Source organism: Aethalodelphis obliquidens, unplaced genomic scaffold (genome assembly GCF_003676395.1).
Source record: "Aethalodelphis obliquidens isolate GAN/ISIS:26980383/991018 unplaced genomic scaffold, ASM367639v1 scaffold9, whole genome shotgun sequence".
NCBI lineage: Eukaryota > Metazoa > Chordata > Mammalia > Artiodactyla > Delphinidae > Aethalodelphis > Aethalodelphis obliquidens.
In genome coordinates this window covers 31,040,333-31,066,811 of record NW_020837953.1, presented here as the reverse complement: position 1 = coordinate 31,066,811, position 26,479 = coordinate 31,040,333, and the positions used below count along the sequence as shown (strand labels likewise).

The window sequence follows — 26,479 nt, the reverse complement described above, 5'->3', positions numbered from 1 at the left end:
ATAAAAGTAGACACATTCATCATTTGACAACATCCTTGCTGGCACAGAGAAAGCGACTTCTATATTCAATTTGGAAACAGTGTGAGTTACTGAGATATTCTACTGAGCTAACACATCTCTCTCCTTGATAAAACCCTAGCCTACTCAAAATGCCTTTTTTACTTTCTTCACCAGAATATTTTGCTGGGGGAGGGGGGAGGTGCATAATCACAACAACAAAATCGGTGATAGAAACACTGTGATTAGCTTCTGGCAGAGGCTCTTTCATCACCAACCGGTAACGTAATTTGCAGACCAGTGGACCATACTTGAGTAGCACTGCTTTAGATGTGACATCAAGAACCAAAGGGGAAAAAATTACAGATGGAGAGTCCACAGCATTTCCAATCTCTTTCTAAAGAAACCGAGGCCCACAGAGAAAAGGGGGCTGCCTGAGAATACACAGCAAGTTAGTGGCTTTTGGTCACTGAAATCTTCCCACTATCATACACTGCTCCCACAGTGACTGCTCTCACCCACTTCAGAACACATCAACCGAGATCCCAGGCTGAATCACCAGCTTTCTGAATGTCATTTATTTGTACTGTACTTCTGAAACAACTCCAGCTGGTAAGAGACTGAAACACTTCTTTAAGATCAGATGATTAAGCACAAAACAAAAAACAATTCATCTGATGGGAGCACGTTACCCGACACTTGAGTTACAATATTCAAATGATAAACCTGGCTCTGAATTTTCTGTAGTGAAGGTAAAAAGAGAAATTCTGCATTCTATCACCAACACTCCATAAAAACAGAAGTCATTTCTATGAGTAGAACTGTGTGTAATTTGTTTTCAGTCTGATGGTTTTTCACAATGCAAGCCTAGAATTAGATGGCTCTCAAAATTTCTGATAAAACAAAACAAAAACCAAACAAGTATCTATACGTCATGTATGACATATACATAAGCACGCATATGTCATATATTTAACTAATATCATGTGGCACTTTTGTTAATTCATATTTTACAAAATACAGGTGGAGATTACTTTTACTATGTTCCCCAGGGTGGGCTCAGGGGAGTCTCACAGAGGGTTATAAATCACTTTCTTCAGGAAACCACATCCAGACACTCACTGGGCAGAGAAAGGACCAGAGACTTAGGTTGTATATGAAAATGAACAAAAGAAAGGCAAATGTCTGTGAGAGAGAAAGAGCAAAAAGACTTGGTTACCAAAATAAAAAGTACTGGCTCTGAATCATGAAGAAAAAAAAGCAGTAAAGAGAGGAATCTGAAAAAAGTAAATAAATTAGATTCCCGAAAGCCCAGATGCCTATGATTTTTTCTGGTATTGGAGCACTGTAACACGAATGCACCAAACTGATCTTTGAAGCCCTATTTTTACTTTCTGCCCCACACTGTAGTAGTGGTATGGGAGGTAGGAGGGCTCTCTTGACCTGAGGTAATATACTTCTAGGCAGTCTATGGAATCCCTGAAACTTCACGCAACATTTTGTGCAGATGGAGGTGTTTGAGGGTGATGGTTCACAGTTTTCAATATTTTCTCACAAGGGTATATCACTAAAAAAGGAATTGCATGAATGTAAAGTGCAGTGGACCAAGAGTTCGGGATTCCAGCTGTGGTATGGGCACTAATTTGCTATGTGACCCGACCTTGTTACCCTCATGATGGACCATCAATTTTCTCAAGTGCAAAATGAAGGATTTAGATTAGTTCCCTAATGTCACTTCTAATTCGAACAATCTACGGCTAATTAATTAATTCCAAATAATAGAATTTTAGGCATAATGGCACCTGACATTTGAGATATATCTGGGCAGAAAGAATTTCCAAGGTCCTTCAAATCACAATGCACGGATACTGTCAACCTATCATCCTGGACCTAGTTTTCCATCCACTATAAACCTGGTTGCTAGTTCTACCTGACTTGTCCCGATGGCTATGTAAATCTGTTCAAAAATATGGCAACCTATTAAATATTACTGATAGTCGTTGTTTGCGAAGTTATACCAAGAGAAGTCCATGAGAAAGGCAGAGCTTCCTCCCCAGAGGGTTTCAATCAAACCTGTTTTTTAAATACAGAGTTCAAATGTTACTGTGGCACAAATTCATAAGTCAGGGAGCCCTAAGGAAACCCTGGAAAAGAAAACAGGAAATCAGAACAAAACAGAAAATTAGCTGGTTGTATGCCACACTTACCAGCCACATTGCTTTTATGCTTATCATAGATTTCTCTCACTTTTCGGTAACGGAAAGCCAGTTTCCTCATCCAGTCCACACCTCCCTGGACGCCCACAGAGGAACCATGGCTGCCACTACCTCCTGAGCCACTGAAACCATCTGTTGAGAAACTGTAGTTGCTGTAGAGAGAGAGGATGATGAAAATTAAAATCTACACTGCAGAGTTTTTGGTTGAATGCCACCTCGGATTGATTCTCTGTCCTATTCCTGGCATCTGACAGCAAGGTCTTGAGAATCTTCTTTCTTAATCTCTGTATGTCAGAGTCTATCTTTTCATCAGTCCTCCATCTCATCCCTATTACTTCTATCAAAGAAAGGATGGAAAGGGAGAGCAAGAGAGGCAAGACTTAATTCAAGCACCAGCATCCCCTAGAGGTTGGCTTCAGACAGACCATCTTTTCATTAATGACAGAAAATACCTTACAGTGAAAAAAACCCCGAATACAAAACTTTTGTGTACACACCCACCCACAGACACACACACACACACAATGATTGCAACTATGTAAAAAGGAGAAACGTGAAAAAGTAATGGAAGGAACTAACCCCAAATTCTAATAATAGTTAGAAAATGGGAATGTTTTCCTTCAGTGATCTTTTGGCTAGTTTAATAAGTTCATAGGTCACATATAAAATATGTCCACAAATCCTTTAATACTCCTCTAACTTTGCTCCCTGTAGGTATGGACCGTATTTGAACGTAAACAGAATGTGGTGGAAGTGATGGTGTTGGACTTTAGAGACCAGGCTTCCCTTACAGCACCTGCTCTAAAAGAAGCCAGCTGTCACAGGAGAACACTCAAGCTGTCCCATGAAGAGGCACATAGTGAGGACTGAGGCCTCCTCCTATCAGCCACACGTGGAAGCAGGTCCTCCAGCTCCAACCAAGCCTTCAGATGATTTTAGCTTCAGCTATGTTGACTTCAATCTCAGAGACCCTGATTCAGAACTACCCAGCTAAGTCCTTTTCAAGTTCCTGACCTACAGAAACTATGAGATGATAAATGGTAACTGTGTTAAGCTACTAAATTTGGGGGTTATTTGTTACACAGCAATAGACAACTATTATAGCTAAACAGGTTGGGAGGGATTAATACTTCCTAAGTCAAGATTTCCAAATGACTGACAGAATTAGAGACAACTTGGTTCAATCAGAAGTCAAAATAGAGTTCAGTGTAAAATTCTACATTTAAGAAAATAAAGCTGCCAAGACATAAGATTGGTAATTACTAGTTAGCCATATGCATAAGAGAAAAAAAAATACTAGGGTTCAGAGTGGACTGTAAACTGCTTCAGACCAGGCTTTTTCCTAAGGTGAGTAAAATCTCTTAAGACTGGTACCCTCCAAGGCTGTGGAAGGCACAGCATACATGACTGAATCTGCTCCAGAAGTGAAACCTTTCTATCCTTCTCGGCACCAAAGGGTTACGTCCTTACTAAGTGATATGTCCAGTTCTGCTCTAGATTTGAGAATTCACAGAGGAAACAATTTTAGGGTAGACACATGGAAAAACTTTTTGCCTATGAAAAGGGATAAACATTAAAACAAATTAACATGAAAAGATGTGACAACTTTTTTTCTAAAGGTCTTTAAATGTAAGGTAGATAAATTTTTGGATTATTCTTAGCTAAGACTACTGAGCTAGAAGACAGCGGCCAAGAGAGAAAGGAGGAGGCCGAGCAAGCACTTCGCCACTGAGACCTCCTTGGTTTAGCGTTCACTGTGACATTAACGTTGAAGATTGTCTTCCACAGGGTCAATCCTGACACCATCAGACCCCCCACAATTAACTTCCTTGGTAAAATCCCTGATGCTTATTTGTATCTAAAACCAATCCATCTGGAAGCACACTTTTCCCGACTGAAAATCTGGCCAAAGAGAAACTAGTATATCCTTTACTTTGGAATGCTTTTTTCTCATTCCATCATGCTACCCAGTCATCAAGGTCATACTTAAATTCTACTGTGCTGAGAAGGCCACCCCAATGTTGGCACCACGTACTCCCCACACCCGTCAGAATTACTTTCTATTCTGTGTTCCATCACATTTTCTATTGTCACCTTCTCACACTACATGCAAACGTTAACTACGTTTGTTTCTATCTCCTCTAATAGACTGTGAGCTCTTTTAGGGCTGTGTCTTATTCATCTTTGTTTTCCTCTGAACCTAGACAGTGTCTTATGCCTAACAGGTGTACTGATGTTTAAGACATCATTGTTTTTATCACCTCAAGTCTTGGCCATTGTCATCAGAAGCCACATCTTCCACATGCACCTGGTCACACTCCTGTTAAAAGACAAAACCACACATGATTTCAGTCCAGGGAGTAGAAGTGCTATTACCACCACAATATATTGTAAAAATATCACAAACAATGGCGAGGTGATGAAATACCATATGGTCTCTTATGTGTGGAGGATCACTCTCACCCCCCTTTCTGTTCAACTTCTTTTAAGGCCTAATTTACATTCCTCAGTCTTCATGAAATCTTCCTTAACCATCCCAACCCTCAGTTATGCTCTTATCTCAACAGTTCATTTTTCCAACAGTCCATGGGTATAAACACAAGCTCCCTTACACTGTCAGGTGTGCCTATGTCCTACACTAGACTGTAAGTCCTATTACATTGTAGGTCCCTTACGGCACGACCATGCCTTACATCTCCTTTGTACCCCTCTAGTCTAGTCCAGTGCCCTTATATAGCATGTACTCAATACATTTTTGCAGATGAAACAGATGCTGGTAGAGTGCGTGTCGTATCAAAACTGAGAATGACTGAAACAGAAATTTGTAAATTCAAACTTAGGAATTAGAAGAGGTCATCTAAGTCAATCTCCTCATATTCTAAAAGTGAGGTAAAACAATTTGCCCAAGATCATAAAACTAGTGAGTGGCAGAAAGAAACTAGAAGGAGCCTGGGTCTTCTAATCTGAATCCAAGGTTCTTTCCTTTAAGCCCACACTACTACGGACATAAAACGCCACCCACTGCCTAACTGACAGATTCATTCCTCTGACACCACCTAGGGTGGTGCCGTGATGTCCACCTGCATCAGAATCCTCTGGGGAAGATTTTTAAAAATGCATATTTTTGAACAGAATTTCTGTGAGTGAAGTCCTAGAATCTTCATTTTTAACAAGCTCCCCAGGTGATTCTTATGCCCCCTGAAGTTGAGAACCACTGACCTGGGGGGCAGGAACACATTCAGGTCAAATTCTTCACAGAACTTTCAGTCCTGAGTGAGGACTATGTCTAGAAAATCATTACAAATACAATTTGGCAACAATTACTGGCACATAGTAGGTTTTCAATAAATGTTTGCTGAATAAAACTATAATGTCCCAACTTATCAACATGTGAAGTTGAGGGAAGATTAAAGCACTGTGGAGCTTATACAAAAGTATTGGAGTTTAGAGCCCTATTAATTTAATTTGTTGGAGAATTGTCTGTTGAGTAGAACTAGACTGTATTTTATAAGAAAGAGGATTACTTCATGTTCATTTTACTTTAAAATTTTCACTATTTAAAACACTAGGTAATATATGTAGTACACAGTTCAAAATTCAAAAGGACATTAAGTGACAAGTCTGCTCCTTCCCACCTCTGTGTTCCAGCAACACATTCCCATCCTGAGATAGAACAACTGTTACTAGTTTGTTGTGTACGGTAACTGCTTAACTGAGGCCCAGAATGGGGAGATAACTTTCCTAACTTGGTACTCGCAGTCTGGTCTCCTGATTCCCAGTCCTGTGCTCTTTCCACTACACGATGTTCACCTCAAAGATGAACTCAAATGTCAAAACCAAAAAAATTAACCAAGAAGCTCTCAGTGTTTCCTGGTTTCCCTCCACCTAACTATAAAATGATCTGACACCAAGGCTAACCTATACATGGACAATAAGCACGTATAAAATACAATGAGTTAGAGCAGCCATCTACAGATCTGACAAATCAAGAGGCTATCTTTTAAGAAGGTAAAACTGAAAAACATTCAAGAGTACAAATAATCAAAGCCACCTTCTATATGTTATTTAGTATAGCTGAATAAATTGGAACGTTGGTTTATATATCAGTGTTTTGCCTGATGGGGTGGCACTGCCCCTAGAGATAGATCACTTCCAAATAGGCTAACAAAAATCAAGGTTTTGAGCCAATAAAACTGAAGCCCAGAACTAAGACTGTGGTGACCTAACCAAGGCACTATTTCTTCAAGACTATGTGCACCCAAGTGCCGAGCTGGCCTCTCCATACCTACCCTGTCTAACCACATTTCCTCTAAATACAAAAAGCACAGGCTCAATAAATAGTTAGTGAACAAAGTGTTTCACTGAAGTGCAGAAACAATTTAAAATGCTTACCTCTAGGTCATTGAAAAATAGATGTGTGTCAGCCACTTCAAAAATCATTTCTTCCATTGTTAAACCTGAGCCAATCACTACTGTTGGGTCCTGAAAGACAATAAGAGAATAATTTGCTTGACTTGGCACTCACAGCATTGGTTCTTATCTTTAAATGATTCAAAATAGTTTGGGTCAAGGCCAAAACAACACTGGCCCACAACAGTGCTTCTCACTATTACTGATGCAATTTCATTCACAGTTATAAGAATCTGGGATTGTGCAAAGTTAAACATTTCAGGACTTTAGGACTTTAGTTTCTAGAAAACTTAACCCACTTAAAAAAAAAAAAAACACTTAATTTTCGGAGAAATTCTGTTTCAGGAGAAATTCTAACTGTCACTGAAATATTGCTCTTATAACACCCATTATCGTCCCCCCGCCCAACCTCACACACACAGTACAACACCAGAAGTCAGTAATCTGACAATCTCAACAACGAGGAAATCAGTAAAGAAATATTTGCAGGAAAACCAATGCACGTAGCTTTAAAATGAACTATCAGACCTTCCCTTAGAGGCAGTATGCTCTTATTTTATATATTCTCATTACCAGACTTGTTATATAGTATATGAGCTTATGTCAGCTTGCCAGTCTAGATACTAAAAGCCTATGGGAAAGTACTTCTAACAGAAACATTGGTGACAATAAGAAATAATTAGGAGCAGTAAAAGTAGGAAAGCAAAGGAGGCTGATATTTTTATAAAATGTATTCATAGAAACTAAAAAATAGGAGCCTGGAGGTAATTTAGTACAGAAATATACAGCCACTACCTCAAAAACAGCTCATCCCTCTATCAAAACTGATGTTAATACTGATGACTAAAGTTAAATTCTGCTTGGTATATTTCATTTAAGAAGGTATATAATCTATTTTATTTTATTTTAAGGTTTTTTTAAAAGATTAATTTAGACTGTGCCGGGTCTTAGTTGTGGCATGAGGGCTTCTTAGTTGCAGCATGCGGACTCTTCAGTTGTGGCATGCGGACTCTTCAGTTGCGGCATGCAGACTCTTCAGTTGTGGCAGGTGTGTAGGATCTAGTTCCCCAACCAGGGATTGAACCTGGGCCCCCTGCATTGGGAGCATGGAGTCTTACCCACTGGACCACCAGGGAAGTTCCTAAGAGGGTATATAATCTATTTTAGAAAGATATTTTATATTTTAAATGTACAGATCTAGTATATTCTCAGCTAAATGGAATGCTCAGTTTAGGCTGTTATATGTGACACAGGGATAACAGACTAGTCTTTGGAGTAGATAATCCTGAGACTCCACTCCGTTTTGAGCCTCAGTCCCATACTTAGTCTTTGCAAAATACTGCTCTCCAACAACTTCAGCTTTCAGTACTGGTCCCAGGTCTAGTCTCTACCTTTATCATCAGCTCTGCCTGACCATGTAGTCTGCCTGGTATAAGCCATTGGGTGAAGCTTTATGTGAAAGGTGAAAGGTCAACAGGGTAAGATGGAGATAACAGAGACAGTGATTTTGGTTACCTGCACACATAGTCAGGAGAGGGACAGTTACAACAAAGGAAGAAAGACTCAAATTACCTTTCCATACTTCTGGGCATAGGATCCAGTAAGAAGGGAGTGGAAGATGATGATGGTTTCATCTAAGTCCCACAGAAATACCCGCTGAGTGAGGAAAATATTTTAAAAAATGAGTGAGCATCTTTTTTAATCGTAATGGAATGAGACAAGAAATCAATAACAGAAGGGAAACTGGAAAATTCACACATCTGTGAAAATTAAACAATAATCTTAAGCAACCAATGGATAAAAAAGAAATAAGTGAAATTAGAAAATACCTTGAGATGAATGAAAACCAAAAACAACATACCGAAATTTATGGGATGCTGTGAAAACAATGCTAAGAAGGAAATTTATAGCTCCAAACGCGTACCTTAAAAAAGAAGATCTCAATCAAAAACCAAACTGCACAATTTAAGTTGCCAGAAAATGCCAGTAGAAGCAAGGAAATAATAAAGGTTAGAAGAGAATAAAGCAGAGGGTAGGAAAAAAATAGAGAAAATCAACAAAACCAAAAGTCGGTTCTTTGAAGAGATCTACAAAATTGACAACTTTTAGCTAGACTGGCTAAGAAAAAAGAGAGGAGACATAAATTACTAAAATCAGAAATAAAAGTGGGACATTATTACCAATTTTACAGAAATAAAAAGGATTATAAGAAAATACTATGAAGAGTTATACACCAACAAATAATCTAGATGAAATGAACAAATTCCTAGAAATTCACAATGTGCCAAAACTGACTCAAAAAGAAACAGAAAATCTGAACAGATCTTTAACTGGAGGAGGTTGAATCAATAATAAAAAACATCCCAAGAAAGAAAAGCCCAGGACCAGATGGCTTCACTGCTGAATTCTACCAAACACTTAAAGAAGAATTAACACCAATCCTTAAGATCTTCCAAAAAAATTAAAGAGGAGGGAACACTTCCTAACTCACTCTATGAAGCCAGCATTACCCTGATACTGAAGACAAAGACACTGCAAGAAAACTGCAGACCAATTCTCCTATGAACAGTGATGCAAAAACCTCAACAAAATAGTGGTAAACAATATTCAGCAGCATATTTAAAGAATTATAAATCATGACCAAGTGGGATTTGTTCCCAGAATGCAAGAATGGTTCAACATAGAAAAATCAATATAATATACTGCATTAACAGAATAGAGGAAAAAACCCACATGGTCATCTCAATTGATGCAGAATAAGCATCTGACAAAATTCAACACACTTTCATGATAAAAACACTCAATAATCTAGCAACTTCCTCACCATGATAAAGGACGTATATGAAAAACCTACAGCTAATATCATACTCAATGGCGGAAAATTGAAAGCGTTACCCCTGAGATTAGGAATAAGAGAAGTATGCCTGTCTTCACCACTTCTATTCAAATGGTACTGGAAATTCTAGCCAGAATAAACTGGCAAGGAAAGGGGAAAAAAGGTACCCAAACGGGAAAGGAAGAAGTAAAATTACCTCTGTTCACAGATGACATGATCTTATACATAGAAAACCCTTAAGAATCCACAAAAAATTGTTGAGAGCTAATAAATGAATTCAGAAATCAGCTGTATTTCTATAAGCTTGCAATGAATAATTCTAAGAGGAATTTAAAACACAACAGCATCAAAAATAATAAAATATTTAGGAATGAATTTAACTAACAGTTCAGGACTTGTACACTGAAAACTATAAAACATCACTGAAGGAAATCAAAGAGGACACACCTAAATAAATGTAAAGACATTCCATGTTCATGAATATAAGACAATATTGTTAAGATGACAATACTACCCAATGTGATCTACAAATACAATGCAATCCCTATCAAAATCCCAACAGTGTTTTTTAAGGAAACAGAAAAACTAATCCTAAAATTTGTATGAAATCTCAAGGGACCCTGAAGAGCCAAAATAATCTTGAAAAAGAACAAAGTTGGAAGACTCACACTTCCCGATTTCAAAACTTACTACAAAGCCAGAGTAATGAAAACAGTGTGGTACTAGCATAAGGACATATATACAGACCAATGGAATAGATGAGAGAGCCCAGAAATAAATGCTTATATATAGATACACACATATAGGCTCAATTGATTTTTTTTTTTTGCCAAGGATACCAAGACCATTCAATGGGGAAAGGAAACTGTTTCCAAAACAAGGTCCTGGGAAAACTGAATATCCATGTGCAAAAGAATGAAATTAGATCCCTGCTTCACACTATGTACAAAAATTAACTCAATATGGATCAAAGACCTAAATTTAAGAGCCAAAACAAAGCTTAGAAGAAAATACAGTTGAAAATCTTCATAATCTTGTTTCCTTAAATATAATACCAAAAGCACAAGCAATAAAAGAAAAATAGAACTTTATCAGAATTTAAAACTTTTAAGCATCAAAGGATACTATCAAGAGTGAAAAGACAATCTGCAGAAAATACCTGCACGTCATATATCTGATAAGGGATTAATATCTAGAATATAAAGAGTTCCTAACATTCAACAACAAAAAAATAAACAACCCAATTTAAAAATGGGCAAAGGATTTGGACATTACTTCAAATAAAACAGACAAATGGCCAATACACATATGAAAAGATATTCAACATTATTAATCATTAAGGAAATGCAAATCAAAACCACAATGAGACACCACTTCACACCCATTAGGATGGATTATGCAAAAAATGGGAAATAACTGGAACCCTGGTACATTGCTGGTAGGAATGTAAAATGGTGTAGTCATCTGGAAAACATTTTGGTGGCTCCTCAAAAAGCTGAACATAGAACTACCATATGATCCCGCAATTCTACTCCTAGGTTTATACTTTTTCAAATAATTGAAAAGAGGCACTCAAAGAGATACCTGTACAGCAGTGTTATAGCAGCATTATTCACAATAGCTCAAAGGTGAAAAAACCCCAAGCGTTCTTCACAGATGAAAATGGATAAACAAAATGTGCTATATATACACAATGGAATTATTCAGCCATAAAAAGGAATGAAGTTCTGATATATGCTACAGCATGGATGAACCTTGAAAACATTATGTTAAGTGAAGTAAGCCTGACACAAAAGGATAGATTTTGTATGATTCCATTTATATGAACTATCTAGAATAGGCAAATTTATAGCGACAGAAAGTAGAACAGAGGTTACCAGGGACTAATAGGAGGGGAGAATAGGGAATCATTGCTTAATGGGTGCAGAGTTTTTGTTTGGATCATGAAAAACTTCTGGAAACAGATAGCAGTAACAAACAACACTGTGAATGTACTTAAAATTGCACACTTAAAAAATGGTAAATTTTATATTATATATACCTTACCACAATTTAAAAAATGAGTGAGTTCTCCGTTTTTTCCAAGAAATATATCAGGTCTTTAGATTTTCTTTCTTTCTCCTCCTGCCCTCCCCGCTGCCCCCAGTAACAAAAGGGAAGAGAGGTTTCAAACATAGCCTCAATTTACCTATGTCTTCTGAACACCTCTCAATGGACTCATTTTTAAATATGGCTTTTCCCTCTTATTAAATGATCACATTATAGAAAAATTGAAGAAAGAAAACAAAAGGATTAATATCAAAACTCCATTATTATTAGAATTTGTATGACTTTCTAGTCTTTTAATAATGAAGTCAAATGTATGCCCATAATAAATTCCTATAGTGTTTAAACTACAGAATAAGTGAGAGCCAATCTCATTAATAAGTTACCAGATCTGGTTGCATGTTTCACAGAAACTTGGCCTAAAGCACTTTAGTTCTCTCATTTTACTTTGAGATTTTTAAATGGAGAACAGTATATTACTGTGACACCCTCTGCTTTCTCAATATGATGCATTATTCTTTCTGTTCTCCTCTGGAATACAGAAAACAGTTTGTTCTTTCCCTTAAAAAGTGACCTGGCTACCTAAATTCAAAAAAGCTTTTTCAGTGCTCTTGGTGAAAAGGATCTGAAAGTGATATGGTAAGATATGGGCATAGAGTAATGTGTTTTTACATTTCTCTTTTCACTTGGCCAATTCATTTTCTCTTGCTCAGGAATTATAGGGTATACAACACAGAACCACATAATCTCATGAGTTTCAGATATGTATTTGATAAATTTAAGAAATGAGAAAAAAAAAAAGGTTGCAACTCAAATGAGTTTCTTCCCATACTTCTAATTCACTGTCCTGGGAAGAGCTGGCATCAGCTTTCCTCTTGCCCCGGTTCTTGCCAGTCATGTTTTTCCTGGATTGGTCATCAGCATCTTTACTTGGTGTAGTCTGGGTCAAAGATGGGCTTGTAGAAGGGTCTCCTGGAAAGGAAAAGTGAGACACCGGTATTGCCAGTGTAGTCACAGGCTATAAGAACCAGAGCAGAATGGTCAGCAGGTTCTCTGCCCTTAAGAATCATGTTGCAGGGATAAAGGCTGGAATACCAAACTTTACTTAAGCAATTTGGAAATGTAGACCAAACATCATGAAGAGAGTTATAACTAGAATTTATATGCCTTCCTCCCAATGGAAGAACACATCTATAAGTCATTTTGCCAAAAAAAAAAATTAAACCTGAACCTGATCAAGCTTCTAGATCAGGGTTTCTCAACTTGGCACAATTGACCTTTTTGGACCAGATAATTTTTGTTGTGAAGGGATGTCCTGTGCATTGTAGGATGTTTGGTTAAGCAGCATTCTTGGCCTCTACCCACTATATGCCAGTAGCACCCCCTTCCCAGTGTGACAACCAAAAATGGGTCCATACATTGCCAAATATCCCTGGGTGTGAGGGCATGGGGGTGGAGGCAGGGGGCACAGAACCACCTCTAGCTGAAAAACCACTGCTCTAGATCCATTTACCACTTTAAATAAAATACAGAAGGCAGTGGGCTGTGGTAAGCTACCCTCTAAGATTATAATTGGCGAAATTTAGACTGAGAAATGGTATGGGACAAACAATCTATTGATTGTTTCTTCAACAAATAAATTACAATCGGAAATAAAAAGAGATAGGGGAATTTATAGGTTAAAACAAAATATCCACCAATCACAATGTATGGACCTTACTTGGATCTTATTTTAAACAAACTGTAAAAAGAAAAACAAAACTCCTAACATTTATAAGAAAACTAGAAATATGATTACCCTTTGGTATTTTATGTTATTAAGGAATTATTGTTGAATATTTAAGATGGGATAATGGCATTGTGGTTATGTTACCAAGCATTATAAATAAATATGATACCTGGCATTTGAGGAGGGAATTGGATGAAGTATAGTTGAAACAAGATTGCCTATGAGTTGTTAATTGCTGAAGTTGGATGACAGAATATAAGGGTTCATTATACCATTCTGACAACTTCTGCCACTGTTTGAAACTCTCCATTATTAAAAAGTTAAAATTGTTATGAAGAACAAAGATATTTAGAGAAATGAATTCAAAACTAAGGCATCAACACATGTAATGATTTCAGAGTTATGTACGTTCGAAGCAGCAACCATTTGTATGTCTTTATCTAGAAGACCAGTAGAGGCAAGATGCACAGAAAACTGCATTAGTTGATGTAGACCACTTTTTAAAAATGCATCAGTGTTAACGATAAACAGTCCTTCCTCAAGTTACATGATGTGACAGCGAACCACCAAATTTTCATGAAAAATAGGGATAAAAAGTATGTGCATATGTTTACTGAATGTGTGCATCAAGTCTTTATGTCAGGATTTTTTTTTTTTTAAACACTAGTCCTTTGGTTTTTTATTAATTAATTAATTTATTTTTGCTGTGTTGGGTCTTCGTTTCTGTGCGAGGGCTTTCTCTAGTTGTGGCAAGTGGGGGCTACTCTTCATCATGGTGCGTGGGCCTCTCACTATCGCGGCCTCTCTTGTTGAGGAGCACAGGCTCCAGACGCACAGGCTCAGTAGTTGTGGCTCACGGGCCTAGTTGCTCCGCGGCATGTGGGATCCTCCCAGACCAGGGCTCAAACCCGTGTCTGCTGCATTAGCAGGCAGATTCTCAACCACTGCGCCACCAGGGAAGCCCTATGTCAGGATTTTTTAATCTGGACATCATAATTCATTGATCCATTTCAAAGCTACAGGTTTACATTTGTAGGTTAAATTTTATGTATTTCTTTGGGGAAAAAGAACCATACCTTTCTTCAGAATCTTAAAGGGATCCATGACACAGAAAAAGTTAAGAACTACTGTTCTGAGGCCTAACCAGAAGTCAGTTATGCACAGACTAAAACTGGAGTCCTCCAGCTTTTATAAAATGTGCTAAGATTCTGAAGTTCTCTGTGACAAGCATATTATAGCTACAGGGAGAGTGGAGTGGGAGTCATAAACAAAGTCTTTTCATTCTTGGTACTTTTCTGTTCACAGCATCAGGTATTATATTCAGTCTGCCAACGACTCATCGTTGTCTGGTTACAGTGTTTAAATACTCCTCACCTGAGAAGGAAGGCCAATAGCATGGTAACAGTGACTTAGACCAGAACAAAGTAATCTTCACCCTCACCTGTTGGATGAAATGCCCTTAAGCCAAATGTAGAGCTTACCAGAGGAAAGTCTCTGTGCTGCAGGAGCAGGTACCATGACACTAGGCTTCTCCGTCTGGTATGTGGCTGCTGCTAAAGTGGTACTCTCAGCATCACTGTTAGTCTGGCCTGTGACTCCAAAGCTGGAGCTGGGGTAGCAAGCCTGGTACTGACTTTGACCAAGGATAGTATAGGTGGGATAGTCCTGTAGGTCAAAGGGAATAAGGGAGGAAAATAAGCCACTTAGCCAGAGCATAACATTAATTTCAACACAAGAGACTTTCATGTCCCTCTTTTTCATAATTATTTCCCTAAAACATTAACCCGACTTCTTATTTACCTAACCTATATAGTCTTCCACCTAAACCAATGATTTTCAAAATGCATTCTGTGGAAACCTAAGAGTCAAGAGGACACGCCTCAGGGACTGTCTTTGGGATGAGGTTAAGGCTGAGAGCAAAGTGTCCCATGCACTGTACACACAATGTCCCTTTTCTACTATACCAGCCTTTTTTTCTTCTACTTTATGTACAGAATTTCTGCATAGAATTTTTGAACGAAAGAGTCTACTCCTTAAGAAGTTTATAAAACACTGCACTAGATGATAGTGCTTTTAAGGACAGAGGAGCTTAAACAAAAAAGTGAATATCCTACATTAAAGTTTCCCAGTTTAAAAACTGAGTATCTCTCTCTCTCTCTCTCTTTAAAAATATTTATTTATTTGGCTGTTCAGGGTCTTAGTTGTGGCATGCGGGATCTTTAGTTGCAGCATGCAGGATCTAGTTCCCTGACCAGGAATCGAACCTGGGGCCCCTGCATTGGGAGCATGGAGTCTTAACCACTGGATCACCAGGGCAGTCCCCTCTCTTTTTTTAAATAATCAAGCTTTCTTTAAAAATAAAGTTTCTTTAAAATATTTGAAGGGAACCTTTGGTAGTTTCACAGGCACATACATGACAAAACTTATCAAATCATACAATTTATATCTGTGTAATTTACTGTATGTCAATTACACCTTAAAAAAGCTGTAAAAAATGGGTATGATGCACAGCTCAAATACACACCTTAAAAAAATTCCACTGATAACTGATATTGGTGACAAGCAGGAAAAAACTAACTGATCAGACCAATTATTTATAAAGAACAGTGAGCATCTACCATAAGCCAAATATAATTCACAGTGTGAGTGTGTGTGTGTATGTGTTGGTACATGGGAGTTAAAAATCTAGCAGGATAGAAGACCAAAACCCATTTCCAACAAATTAGCAATAAACTGTATGTCAAATGAGTAAAATACAGAGGAAGACAACTATCACTGCAGACTGTGACAGAGAACTTTCTGAGACAAAGAAGCACAGGGGATAGGAAAAGGAACAGGCCCTGGAAAGGTTTTATTAAGCGGCCAGAGATGTTGAGTCTGGATGAAACAAAGGATCTCTGTAGGCCTGAATGACTGGTTAAGGATTGGATTGGATTCTTTACGCAGTGGTGCATAGTTTGTGTGGGAGCAGAAAATGGGGATCATCAAATTCAAATAAACAAAAATATGAAAAGATTCTGAGCAGGTGAGTGACAGGATAAAATGTGGCACTTAAAGAAAATTAATCAGTGTTTTAGAAAATGTACAGGCACGGTGAACAATTACAGATGAGATGAAGAGCTAACTCAAGATTAAAGAGGAAAAAGCTAAACCATGGGAAATGACAGCAAAAATGAAAAAGCAGGGATTTCCCTGGCAGTCCAGTGGTTAAGACTCCACGCTTCCACTGTAGGGGGCACAGGTTAGATCCCTGGTCAGGGAACTAAGATTCTATATGCCATGTGACGCAGCCAAAAAAGAAAAAAGAAAAAGAAAAAGCAGGAAAGAATTCCAGAAATGGCTGGATTAGGGCTGGGTAAGGAAAAAAAAAAATCGAAGATGATGACTGAAAAAAAAAAAAAAAAAAAAAAAAAAAAAAATAGTGTAACTGACAAGAATTGAGAAGCTGTAGGAAAAAGTGGTATTACTTTTGGAGGACAGGGAAACGGAAGAAAGGGTGGAATGAAAGGCTGGTTTTAGATATGGTCAACTTAGGGAAATAATAGGATATTAAAAAAAAAAAGCCCATCAATCAGCAGGAAGCCTGTAGATATCATGAGGTCAGGACTAGAATCTTCATTTTGGAAGAAGTAAATGGACATTGTGAATGTGGTTAAACATTCCTGGTGATGAAATAATAAGCATGTGGAAAACTAAATAGAGACTGTCCATGACAGAAGACAGGATATGCAAAGGGAGAGAGATGTTACCCTGAAGAATTCCAGGTACACAGCAGGAACTCAATAAATACCTGTGGGCTAAAAGAATGAACAAATGCAAAAACAGTCAAAACATAAAAAGTGAAACAGAATAGCAATGTTAACTGCAGTCACAAAAAAAGATCCATGGAGGCAGTGGTTGATAATACTAATTGCTGCAGAGAAAACAACAAATAAAAACAGAACAACAAAACCAAAAAAACCCTAAAACACTGAAGATGTTACAAGTGATCTAAACATACAGAGTTAGTAAAATAGTGATCAAGACCAGACTAATTCACAAAGAAATGAGTGGCTAAGTAAAAAAAAGTCAAAGTAATATTTCCACAAACATTTATTATGTGCCTCCAATGTGAGTACTAGGCATTTTTCTGAACTCTCAGAACAAATAACTAAACAAAATAGAAAAATAAATCCCTATCCCCACGGAGCTTACATTCTTGTAGCAGCAGGGTAAGAGACAGACACACACACAGTAGATAAAGGAGCAGATATAATCATATCATTCATAGTCTTGGCAATGGAATGAGAGAAACTGGGTAGTAGCCTGAGAAACCATCCAAGGTTTCAGTCCTGAGGGCATCCAGAAAAAGGTCTCTCCACAGTCCATACTGGTTGTTCCTTAGATTGGCAAACTGATAATGGAAAGAAGAAAGGAAGAGCTAGCTAGATGAACCATATCAACAGGAGGAACAAAAGCAGCACCGTACCTGGTTTGAGATGCTGGACACTGCTGCTGCTGGAATATTGGCAATAGTAGATGAAGTGGATATCAGGCTGGCATTTGTGCTTGAAGCTATAAGATTGAAAGTGTTAAAAGATATTATGTAAACGCCTAAATGAAACTCAAAATATATTCTGTCCTAAGTAAACAGATCTATAAGGAGATAAAAAACATTGGCAAAGGAAATAAATACTATATACTGGTTTTGCTCTTTTGCATGCCATACCTTAATTTAGACTTGATTAGAAATAAAACAGTTCACACATTTTTGTTTCAACTTGAGTCTTCAATTATTCCTACTAAAGTCCTAGAAGGATACAACACAATGCACTGGTTCATACTAATGATACCAGTGAAATCAGAACCTAAACCAAATCACTCCAGTCCATCTTCTCTGGCAGCTGAAAAATAACTCACCTGCAGTGTGACCTACTGACACCAGTAGAAACAACAAGAACTCTGGTAAATCCACGTGTTAAGTCCTACACTGTGATATTTACTGTCACTTGCCCCAAATTATGCCTTTCCTGGTGCAACACAATTACTCTGAGAAATTGATGGAGTTTTCCAAATTCTAAAGTGCTTGGAGTTGCTTCAACAAACACCATGTTCTGGCATTTAATGATTTCACCCATGAGCCTGGAAAAATTCGGAAAATATTCAATATTATTCTGGCCAGGTAAAAATTTACTTCATAAGCTACTTAGGCTGCCTGTCTCACGACAAGAAATTTGGGTTTTTTTCACACCCTTCTATCACAGATTCCACCAGGGTTTTAATAAAATCCTCAGTGACTAGTATTTGTCACAGTGACGTTTTCCAGGTGGACAATGTAGGTGAAATTGTGAGGTACTGCTCTTGAACTCCTCTCTTTTGCTCATCATAAGCATACTTATACATGGTTTCTACCGCAGTCACACACACCATAAAGGCTCACCATCAGGTAAACCACACTATCTGACTACCTATCCCATTGGCGACAAAGTCCTCTAGAGGGAAAGTTATTAGGAAAACCTCCATTAAGAATAGTGCAGGTGGGACTTCCCTGGTGGCACAGTGGTTAAGGAATCCACCTGCCAATGCGGGGGACACGGGTTCGAGCCCTGGTCCGGGAAGATCCCACGTGCCGCAGAGCACCTAAGCCCGTGTGCCACAACTACTGAGCATGTGCTAGAGCCTGTGAGCCACAACTACTGAAGCCCGTGCACCTAGAGCCCGTGCTCTGCAACAAGAGAAGCCACCGCAATGAGAAGCCCGCACACCGCAACGAAGAGTAGTTCCCGCTCAAAACTAGAGAAAAGCCCGCGCACGGCAACGAAGACCCAACGCAGCCAAAAATAAATAAATAAATTTTAAAAAAAAGAAAAAGAATAGTGCAGGTGAACAAATGCGGCAGAAACTTGAGAGGACTGGTCAAAATCATAGGGAATTTGTATCCCTTTCACCAAGGGTACTCTGCTTAGAAGAAAGTCTAGAAGAGATTGAGGTAAATTAGATATAAGGAACAGCTACTGCTAGCTTTCAGAAGAACTTGGGACAAAGAAGAGTTAGAGTAATTTGTCCACAGTCATGGGGTTAAAGGTAGATAGTCAAAATGACAACTGTGATCTCCCAATTCTTCATCCAGTGCTCTTTCTTTCCTGAGTCGGTGGCTGAGCTAGGGATCAGATTTCGTCACTATCCAGGGAGATTTTCTTTTCTACAGTACTCCTTCCCCCAGGTAAACTAAAGGATTCTTGTTTACTTTCTTAAACCCAACACCTAAATGAAACAGATTTTATAATTTATAGATGATATTTTCTTCCCATCAATATTTTTTCCCCTAAGGGGGAAGTCCTAAGAAATCATTGTATGTAAGCTAAATGACTCTACAAGTAGTTTTTAATTATTCTTGTAGGAAAAGAATTTTGAGTACATTCCAGATTCTATTACCAGTACATTATGCTAGGCAGGCCTGCTGGCTAAACATAGGTGATTTAATGTGGGAAAGAAAATGAAGTATTTAATCTCTTAAGTTTATCTCTCCCAGCAAACTCCATTTCTAGATCAATTTTTCTTTAGCCCTAATCCTAACATATATTCCTCTTTTCCTCCCATTTACCTTTAATTCTATTCTACCTTCTTAATGATTTATAAACGGTTACAGGTACAACTCATTCACATCTGATATCTGCACACATGGGGAAAAAGCTGCTCTGACTGACAAGGTAGTTTTATAAATTTAACAATTTTCAGATCACTTACAGAATTGGGCTGGAGGTAAAAAGGTAGACCTTACAAACAACTGGCCACATACTCTTAATTATCCCTGACAGGAAGTTTAATGACTTGATTAGCTAGTTGTTGATACCAAGTTTTTAACAAGTACAGTACTAAAAATCACAAATTCCTCTCAGCAATAGTGGCTTCTATTACAGGAAATGTTGGTCTGCTAACCTAGAAAGTTTACAGGGCTCAATTAACAGTTCTTTCTCCAACTCAATCAAATCATTTCTAACATGTGTTATTCATTCATTCATTTGTTCATTAAACCAGGGTCTACTATGTGCCCAGAAACAGTTCCAGCCACTGAGGAGTAGAGTAGTGAACAAGACGAAGTCCCTGCCCTCATGGCGTTTAAATTCTAGTGATAAAAGTTAGATGATAATTAAAGAAATAGTATTTATTTAGGCTCTTGTGACCAGCATTGAACCCAAGCTAAACTCATTTTAAAATATACACAATCACTACATGCCGTACCCCCTGCAAAACTATGACTAAAAAGCCAGGCACCTCAAAAAAAAAAAAGCAATGATCATCCTACATAAATATACATCTAGGTCTCAACAACAACAAATTCAATTGCAGATTTAAAAAACAAAAGCAGCAGCAATAAAATATGCAACAAAAATAAATTTAGAGGATAAAATAAAACTCAAGTGGTAACTCCTATTGATACATGTATTTTAAAGACTATTAGCTCTCCAGATGCCAATGGCATGGCCAACTGTTTTCCGATAGTTCCCACTCCTGTTTTGCAACAGAGCTGTGAAATCATAGACAAAGCTTCTGAGAACCATGCCCCACTAGAGATCCACCTGAAACAGTCAGGATACAGAGATAGCTTTAATCAGAAGACTGTGGTTATAGAACTGTGAGGCACAGCTGAATTAAGTGACATTGCCCCAAAGCTGGAGGGTAAACCCAAGGGTTAATGGCACATAGAAGTTGGTGCAAGATTTAGTTTCTACCCACCTCTCTAATTTTATGAATGTTTCTCTACCACCCATGCTCACCCAGCTTTCGAGTTACTCAAAACAAGAGAGACTCTTTCTCACTCAAGGACCTTTGCAATGCTGCTCTCCCTGCCTGAATTGTTGTTCTCCCTGGTCTGTCCCTCTTGCCCTCCAGCCTGATCATTCCTTCTCGGCATGTCTACTTCCAGAGAGACTCTCTCTGGACTCCTCTATTAGAACTAATTCCTTTCTTGTTTTCCCAGTCACAACAAACAATTCTTTTTTCCTCTCAGAGCACTTTTCAAAACCTATTTATTTACTTGTTTGTTTTCTGCCTCCCCTCCTAGTCTGTAAGCTCCATGAAGGCAGAATCTTACTACCTTATTCATCACCTCCAACGTCTAGCAAAGCACCCGGCCTACAATAGGTAAAGCTCAATAAATACTCGTGGGATTCATGAATAGCATGTCAAGGTTATCAAAAACAAGCAAAGTGTGAAAAACCGCAGTCAAGAGAATCCTAAGGAGCCATGACAATCAAATGAAATGTGGTGTCCTGGGTGGGATCCTGGAACAGAAAAAGGACATCAGGTAAAAACTAAGGAAATCTAAATAAACCTAGGATTTAATTAATAATAATGTACCAATATTGGTTCATTAATCATAACAAATGTTCCATTCTAATGTGAGATGTTAATAATAGGGGAAACTGTGTGCAGGGTAGGGAGATATATAACTCTCTGTATCATATGCTCAATTTTTCTACAAATCTAAAACTACAATAAAAAATAAAGTCTATTAAAATACAAAACAAATCTCCTAGTCAACGAAAGACTCTTGTGTGTTACCAACACTATCAGAGCCCAAAGACATTCACTGAAATTCAAGGTTGGGTTAAAATCAATTCTGAAATTTCTGAAATTAATTTTGCTACTTGAATTTTAATTATTTAAATCATCTCAATTGAAGAAAATAACCAGAGATTGGGCCACACAGTCACAGACACTCTATGAAAAGGTTGATATAAAGAAGCCAGATCTATTTAATCAAAGGGTTTTCATGAGCATTGAAGTATAAACTAAAGAAAAGGTTTTGGTCAGAGCTGATCAAGCCAGAAGTGGAATTTGCTGTAATTTCCCTAACTTGCCCTGGGAAGATGGGCTACTGTCAATTGTTGAAAGCTTCTGGAGGGGATGAGGGGACACTGCTGTTTTGACCACTTAAAAAAAAAAATCAATACAATGCTCCTTGTTTTTACTCAGTGGAATGACTGGGTAGTTACACAGGGGGGAAGATGAAGCTCTGGAGAGCTGACATTAATTATCTGTGCTAAAGGAAATGAAAAGTGGGGGTGAGGAGAGTGATACTGATTGAGGAGAATCCAGGTGATTCAAATGTGCCAGTAATAACCCATATTTCCTTTTAGCCAATTGTTACCACTTGCTTTCTACCAACTTTTTCTCAGAATAAATGGCAAAAATTGATAACTTGATGCTTAATTTCTGCCTTAATTTCTACCCTTTGCCAAAGTTCTAATGGCAATATAATGGGCCAATAGGTTAACCAGAAAAGGGAAGGGAAATGAATTTAAATACTTGCAAGTATAGGTTCTCAATTATGGGAGTTGATATTGATACCATGACTTCTACATTGAAAATCATAAACATTACACCCGTGTGCTGGGGTCAGGCTGCCCAGCTTACATCCTTGACTTATTTACTGTGTGTCTTATGTGCCAAATCTGTAAAATGAGATTAATGACAGTACTTCCCTCATAGGTGTGTTGTGATTACATGAGTAACACCTATCTCTGCTAAAATAATGCTAAGCACATAATATGCACTTAACAAATACCAACAGTGATCATTATTAGCACAATGGAGGAAACTGAGTTAATTGATCTAAAGGGAAAAAATGTACTAAAAGGTAAGAAATTAGGATAGTGGCAAATGAGGTTGAAAGCACAGCTTCGTGACTTTTTTAAAGCAATGGGTCTTAAAAGACCCCCAAAAGGTGGTTCCTCTTGTTTTACAAAGAGGGAGAAGTAAGCACAGCTATCAGGCTCCTCAAATTCAAGGTACAGGTACAGATGAGTGGTGGTTCTACACCTTGGGAGAGGATTATTAATATAAAGGAAGAGAACTCCTTGCCTTTCTTTCATGACCTAGGTGTAGTCATCAGAGATATATCAGTTTAGGAGGAACTTGGCTACTAGATTTGCCTGTAGTTGGACCCCAAAGCCTACCAAAGTAGAGGAACACTTTATAAAAATGAAAGGGAGTAGAGGAGAAGACAGTCATGCTCGAGTTTTTTTCCTCCTGGTTTGTTCCCATTTTAGAAAGAAAGAAGGGGGAGGGGACAAACATAAAAAGAAGGGAAAATAATTAAGAGGAGACTCCATAAACAATAAGAGAAAAAGGTAGCTCAGAGCAAGGTCTTAGGAATGTAGTAACCAGTTGTTCCCAACAGACTAAGAAAAAGTAGTCCTCAGTCATTTTATTGAAAACAGTTAATACTGAAAATCAAAATATTTTGTTTCATATAATCTACATCAAAACAGTTTTTCATCATCAAAGTTTATATTTTAAGAATACCTAGGACTGGGCTTCCCTGCTGGCGCAGTGGTTGAGAGTCTGCCTGCTGATGCAGGGGACACGGGTTTGTGCCCCGGTCTGGGAAGATCCCACATGCCGCGGAGCGGCTGGGCCCAGTGAGCCATGGCCGCTGAGCCTGCGCGTCCAGAGCCTGTGCTCCGCAACGGGAGAGGCCCGCGTACCACACACACAAAAAAAAGAACACCTAGGACTGGTTTTATAAGGAATAATATTTAAAAGCTGGGAGAAATCAGGAGAAAGGAGGCAGATGAGAAGCCAAGTAGATGGACATTAATTCCCAATTTGGAGCAATGATAAATTCCCTGCATTGGACTTGGAAGGGTAAGGAATTAACTCCACAGTGCCTTTTGAGTTTCTTTGTCTTCATTCCAAATAGTCCTGTCATAATTCTAACCTTTTAGAGGAAGAACTCAGGAAGGCAGAGGTGTTTAGAGTTCAAGCTTTAATGCTATGCTTTCCATCACAAAATAGAAACAACACTGAATTTTTTGAACGAGAAAAGCTCACCAAGAAGTAGTAAATGGGGGTGGAGGTATAACAAAAACCACAGCAGAAAAGCAGCACACATCTCACAAAGCAGCACTCAATCTCACTTTCCATTCTATTTGGACTTCACATAAAAGAAGTCAGCAAAGCTCTAACCCATGGAGTCTTCTGCTCATTTACAGGACAAAATGCCACTGAGAACAGACTAGAACAAAATTAGACAGGTTTTCTGGACACCAACGTGCAAAAGAGGAGTCTTCAATTCTATTAAGCAGTTCACAAAAGCTTAAACTACTTATGAACCACACTCCTAGGTTCTAGTTTGTCTAACACAAAAAGCATGCACAAATGCAAATATCCTATATTACCCAGTATGTTTGGAGATACAGGTAGATTAAAAACAAAAAACAATAATAATTTTTTTAAAAAAACAAAACACACACAACCATGCCTGTTTACCTTGAATGGGATAAGAATAATGTGCTGGGCTTGGCTGGCTTGTGGTTAACCCTGTAGTGCAGGTAAGAACACTGTGTTGACTTGGAGATGGAGTCTGAGTTAAACCACTTTCAGGTTTCATACCTGGCCACAATGCACCTGAATCAGATAAATTGGACCAATTACAAACAAAACACTGGAACTGAGGAGCATGGTTATGCTTTCAAATATCAGCCAGTAGGTTTAAAATCAAAATCTTAAAACAAAAATAAATTTGCTTGTAAGAGAAAATTATTGAATCTCCCACTCGTAATATACCACAAGCAAATACAATTTCAAAGAATTGGGGAATGGGGCCATAGAAACAAAAATCTTGTCAAAAACCCAACAGTGATATGTATGTACGTAAGTTCACTTCAATGGATGGGGAAAATTGATCAGCATTCAGAAAAAGGGCTACTGACACCCTACCATTGTTGTAGAGTGCCTGACATTCCCGTAGAGTGATAAATCATTTATCTGCATTGTCTAGGTAGGAGACATTCCACATACGTTTAAAATTCACTTACCCATTAAACAAGCACCAGATTTTTCTAAAATGTATGTATACTTCTCTGCCTTCTTAAGCTGGTTATTTTGTTACCTTTATTTCTTCTGATTAGGAAAGACATACCTGCTTACTTTTATAAATTAAAAAACATTAACAGAAATATAATTTCTAATTTTTAGAAATAATAAAGTCATATATAATCCCACCATCCAGACTTAACTGCTATTCAGTTTGCATAAGAGTCACTCAGATTTCTTCTGTTTACTAATCTTTTTTTCCTTCTTTTTAATAAAAATGGGATGTTACATGCTGTTCATAATTTGCTTTTCCACATAATACCTGAGACATATCTTTCCCTGTTAGAACATATAATAAGACATCATAGCTATTCAGTTTTATTTTTATCACAATGCTCCTAAGTGACAATCTTTCTAAAAAATATTTATATCCTTTCCTGCCTTCTTAGCAGGGAGGAAATAGTGACCACACCTTTTCTCAGATCTATACTGTGCTGTGCTATGTACATTACAGAAAAATCCCCAGAGGCTACTGCAGTATGTGAAGACATTTGCTTAGTACTAAGTAGAACTCAATTACAGTTCTATGATTTGAACGCTCTTGTATCACTTTGTCTTTTCTCTGTGATCTGTCACTTCTTGACAATCTCCTGTTTCTGGCTGTATCTCCTTTTTCATTTGCAGTAAACTAGGAAACCATAAAAAAAAGCTTGCTTCTACACGACAGCCTAAGGATATCCTTTATGAGTGAAGAGTTTTTGTCATAAATTTTTTTTTTTTTTTTTTTTTTTGGCCACACTGTGCAGCATGTGGGATCTTGGTTCCCCAACTGGGGATCGAACCCATGCCCCCTGCATTGGGAGCACGGAGTCTTAACCACTGGACTGCCAGGGAAGACCCCAAGTTTTTGTCATAATTTTGGCTATGCAAAAGTCTATTAAAAACCTCACTGTAGGGAGAAGATATGGGGATATATGTATAGGTATAGCTGATTCACTTTGTTATAAAGCAGAAACTAACACACCATTGTAAAGCAATTATACTCCAATAAAGATGTTAAAAAACAAAACAAAACAAAAAAACCCTCACTGTGCTCTGAATAGTTATAGCTACTGGATCAATATAGTTGAAGCTGATGATTAGGCCCAAGAAGATTCATCAAACACATTCCAGGTAAGAAATCAATACCAAGGTCAGCCACAGATTCAAATTCAACATTACCTCACTTCATATACTCTTAATCTGATAAGAAATTTATAAATATATAATGCTTTGAGAATAAGGACCTCTGCTTCACCAGGGCCCTCAGATATCTTAGTGTAACTCAGATCTGTAAAATTTGTTGACAAGTAAATGTAAGAATAGTAAAAGGAGATGTTAGGGCTTCCCTGCTGGCGCAGTGGTTGAGAGTCCGCCTGCCGATGCAGGGGACACGGGTTCGTG

At 38.0% G+C, this 26,479-nt stretch overlaps 1 protein-coding gene across 12 annotated transcripts in view; it reads right to left on the bottom strand.

Annotated features, from left to right (window-relative positions):
• Positions 1–26,479, bottom strand: part of EYA3 (EYA transcriptional coactivator and phosphatase 3) — a 104,504-nt gene that overhangs the window by 13,595 nt on the left and 64,430 nt on the right. For 10 of the 12 annotated variants that reach the window (XR_003433360.1, XM_027109479.1, XM_027109481.1 and 7 more), the window contains 8 exons: positions 24,491–24,628; positions 17,703–17,788; positions 14,716–14,899; positions 12,338–12,477; positions 8,196–8,279; positions 6,606–6,695; positions 4,475–4,533; positions 2,205–2,365 (listed from right to left, as the gene is read on the bottom strand). Coding sequence is in view for 11 of the 12 variants with exons in the window: in XM_027109479.1 (XP_026965280.1) it covers positions 2,205–2,365; positions 4,475–4,533; positions 6,606–6,695; positions 8,196–8,279; positions 12,338–12,477; positions 14,716–14,899; positions 17,703–17,788; positions 24,491–24,628 (942 nt within the window). In the remaining variant the exon portion in view is untranslated. The remainder of the gene's footprint in view (positions 1–2,204; positions 2,366–4,474; positions 4,534–6,605; positions 6,696–8,195; positions 8,280–12,337; positions 12,478–14,715; positions 14,900–17,702; positions 17,789–24,490; positions 24,629–26,479) is intronic. The other 2 variants (XM_027109487.1, XM_027109488.1) reach the window with 2 other exon arrangements.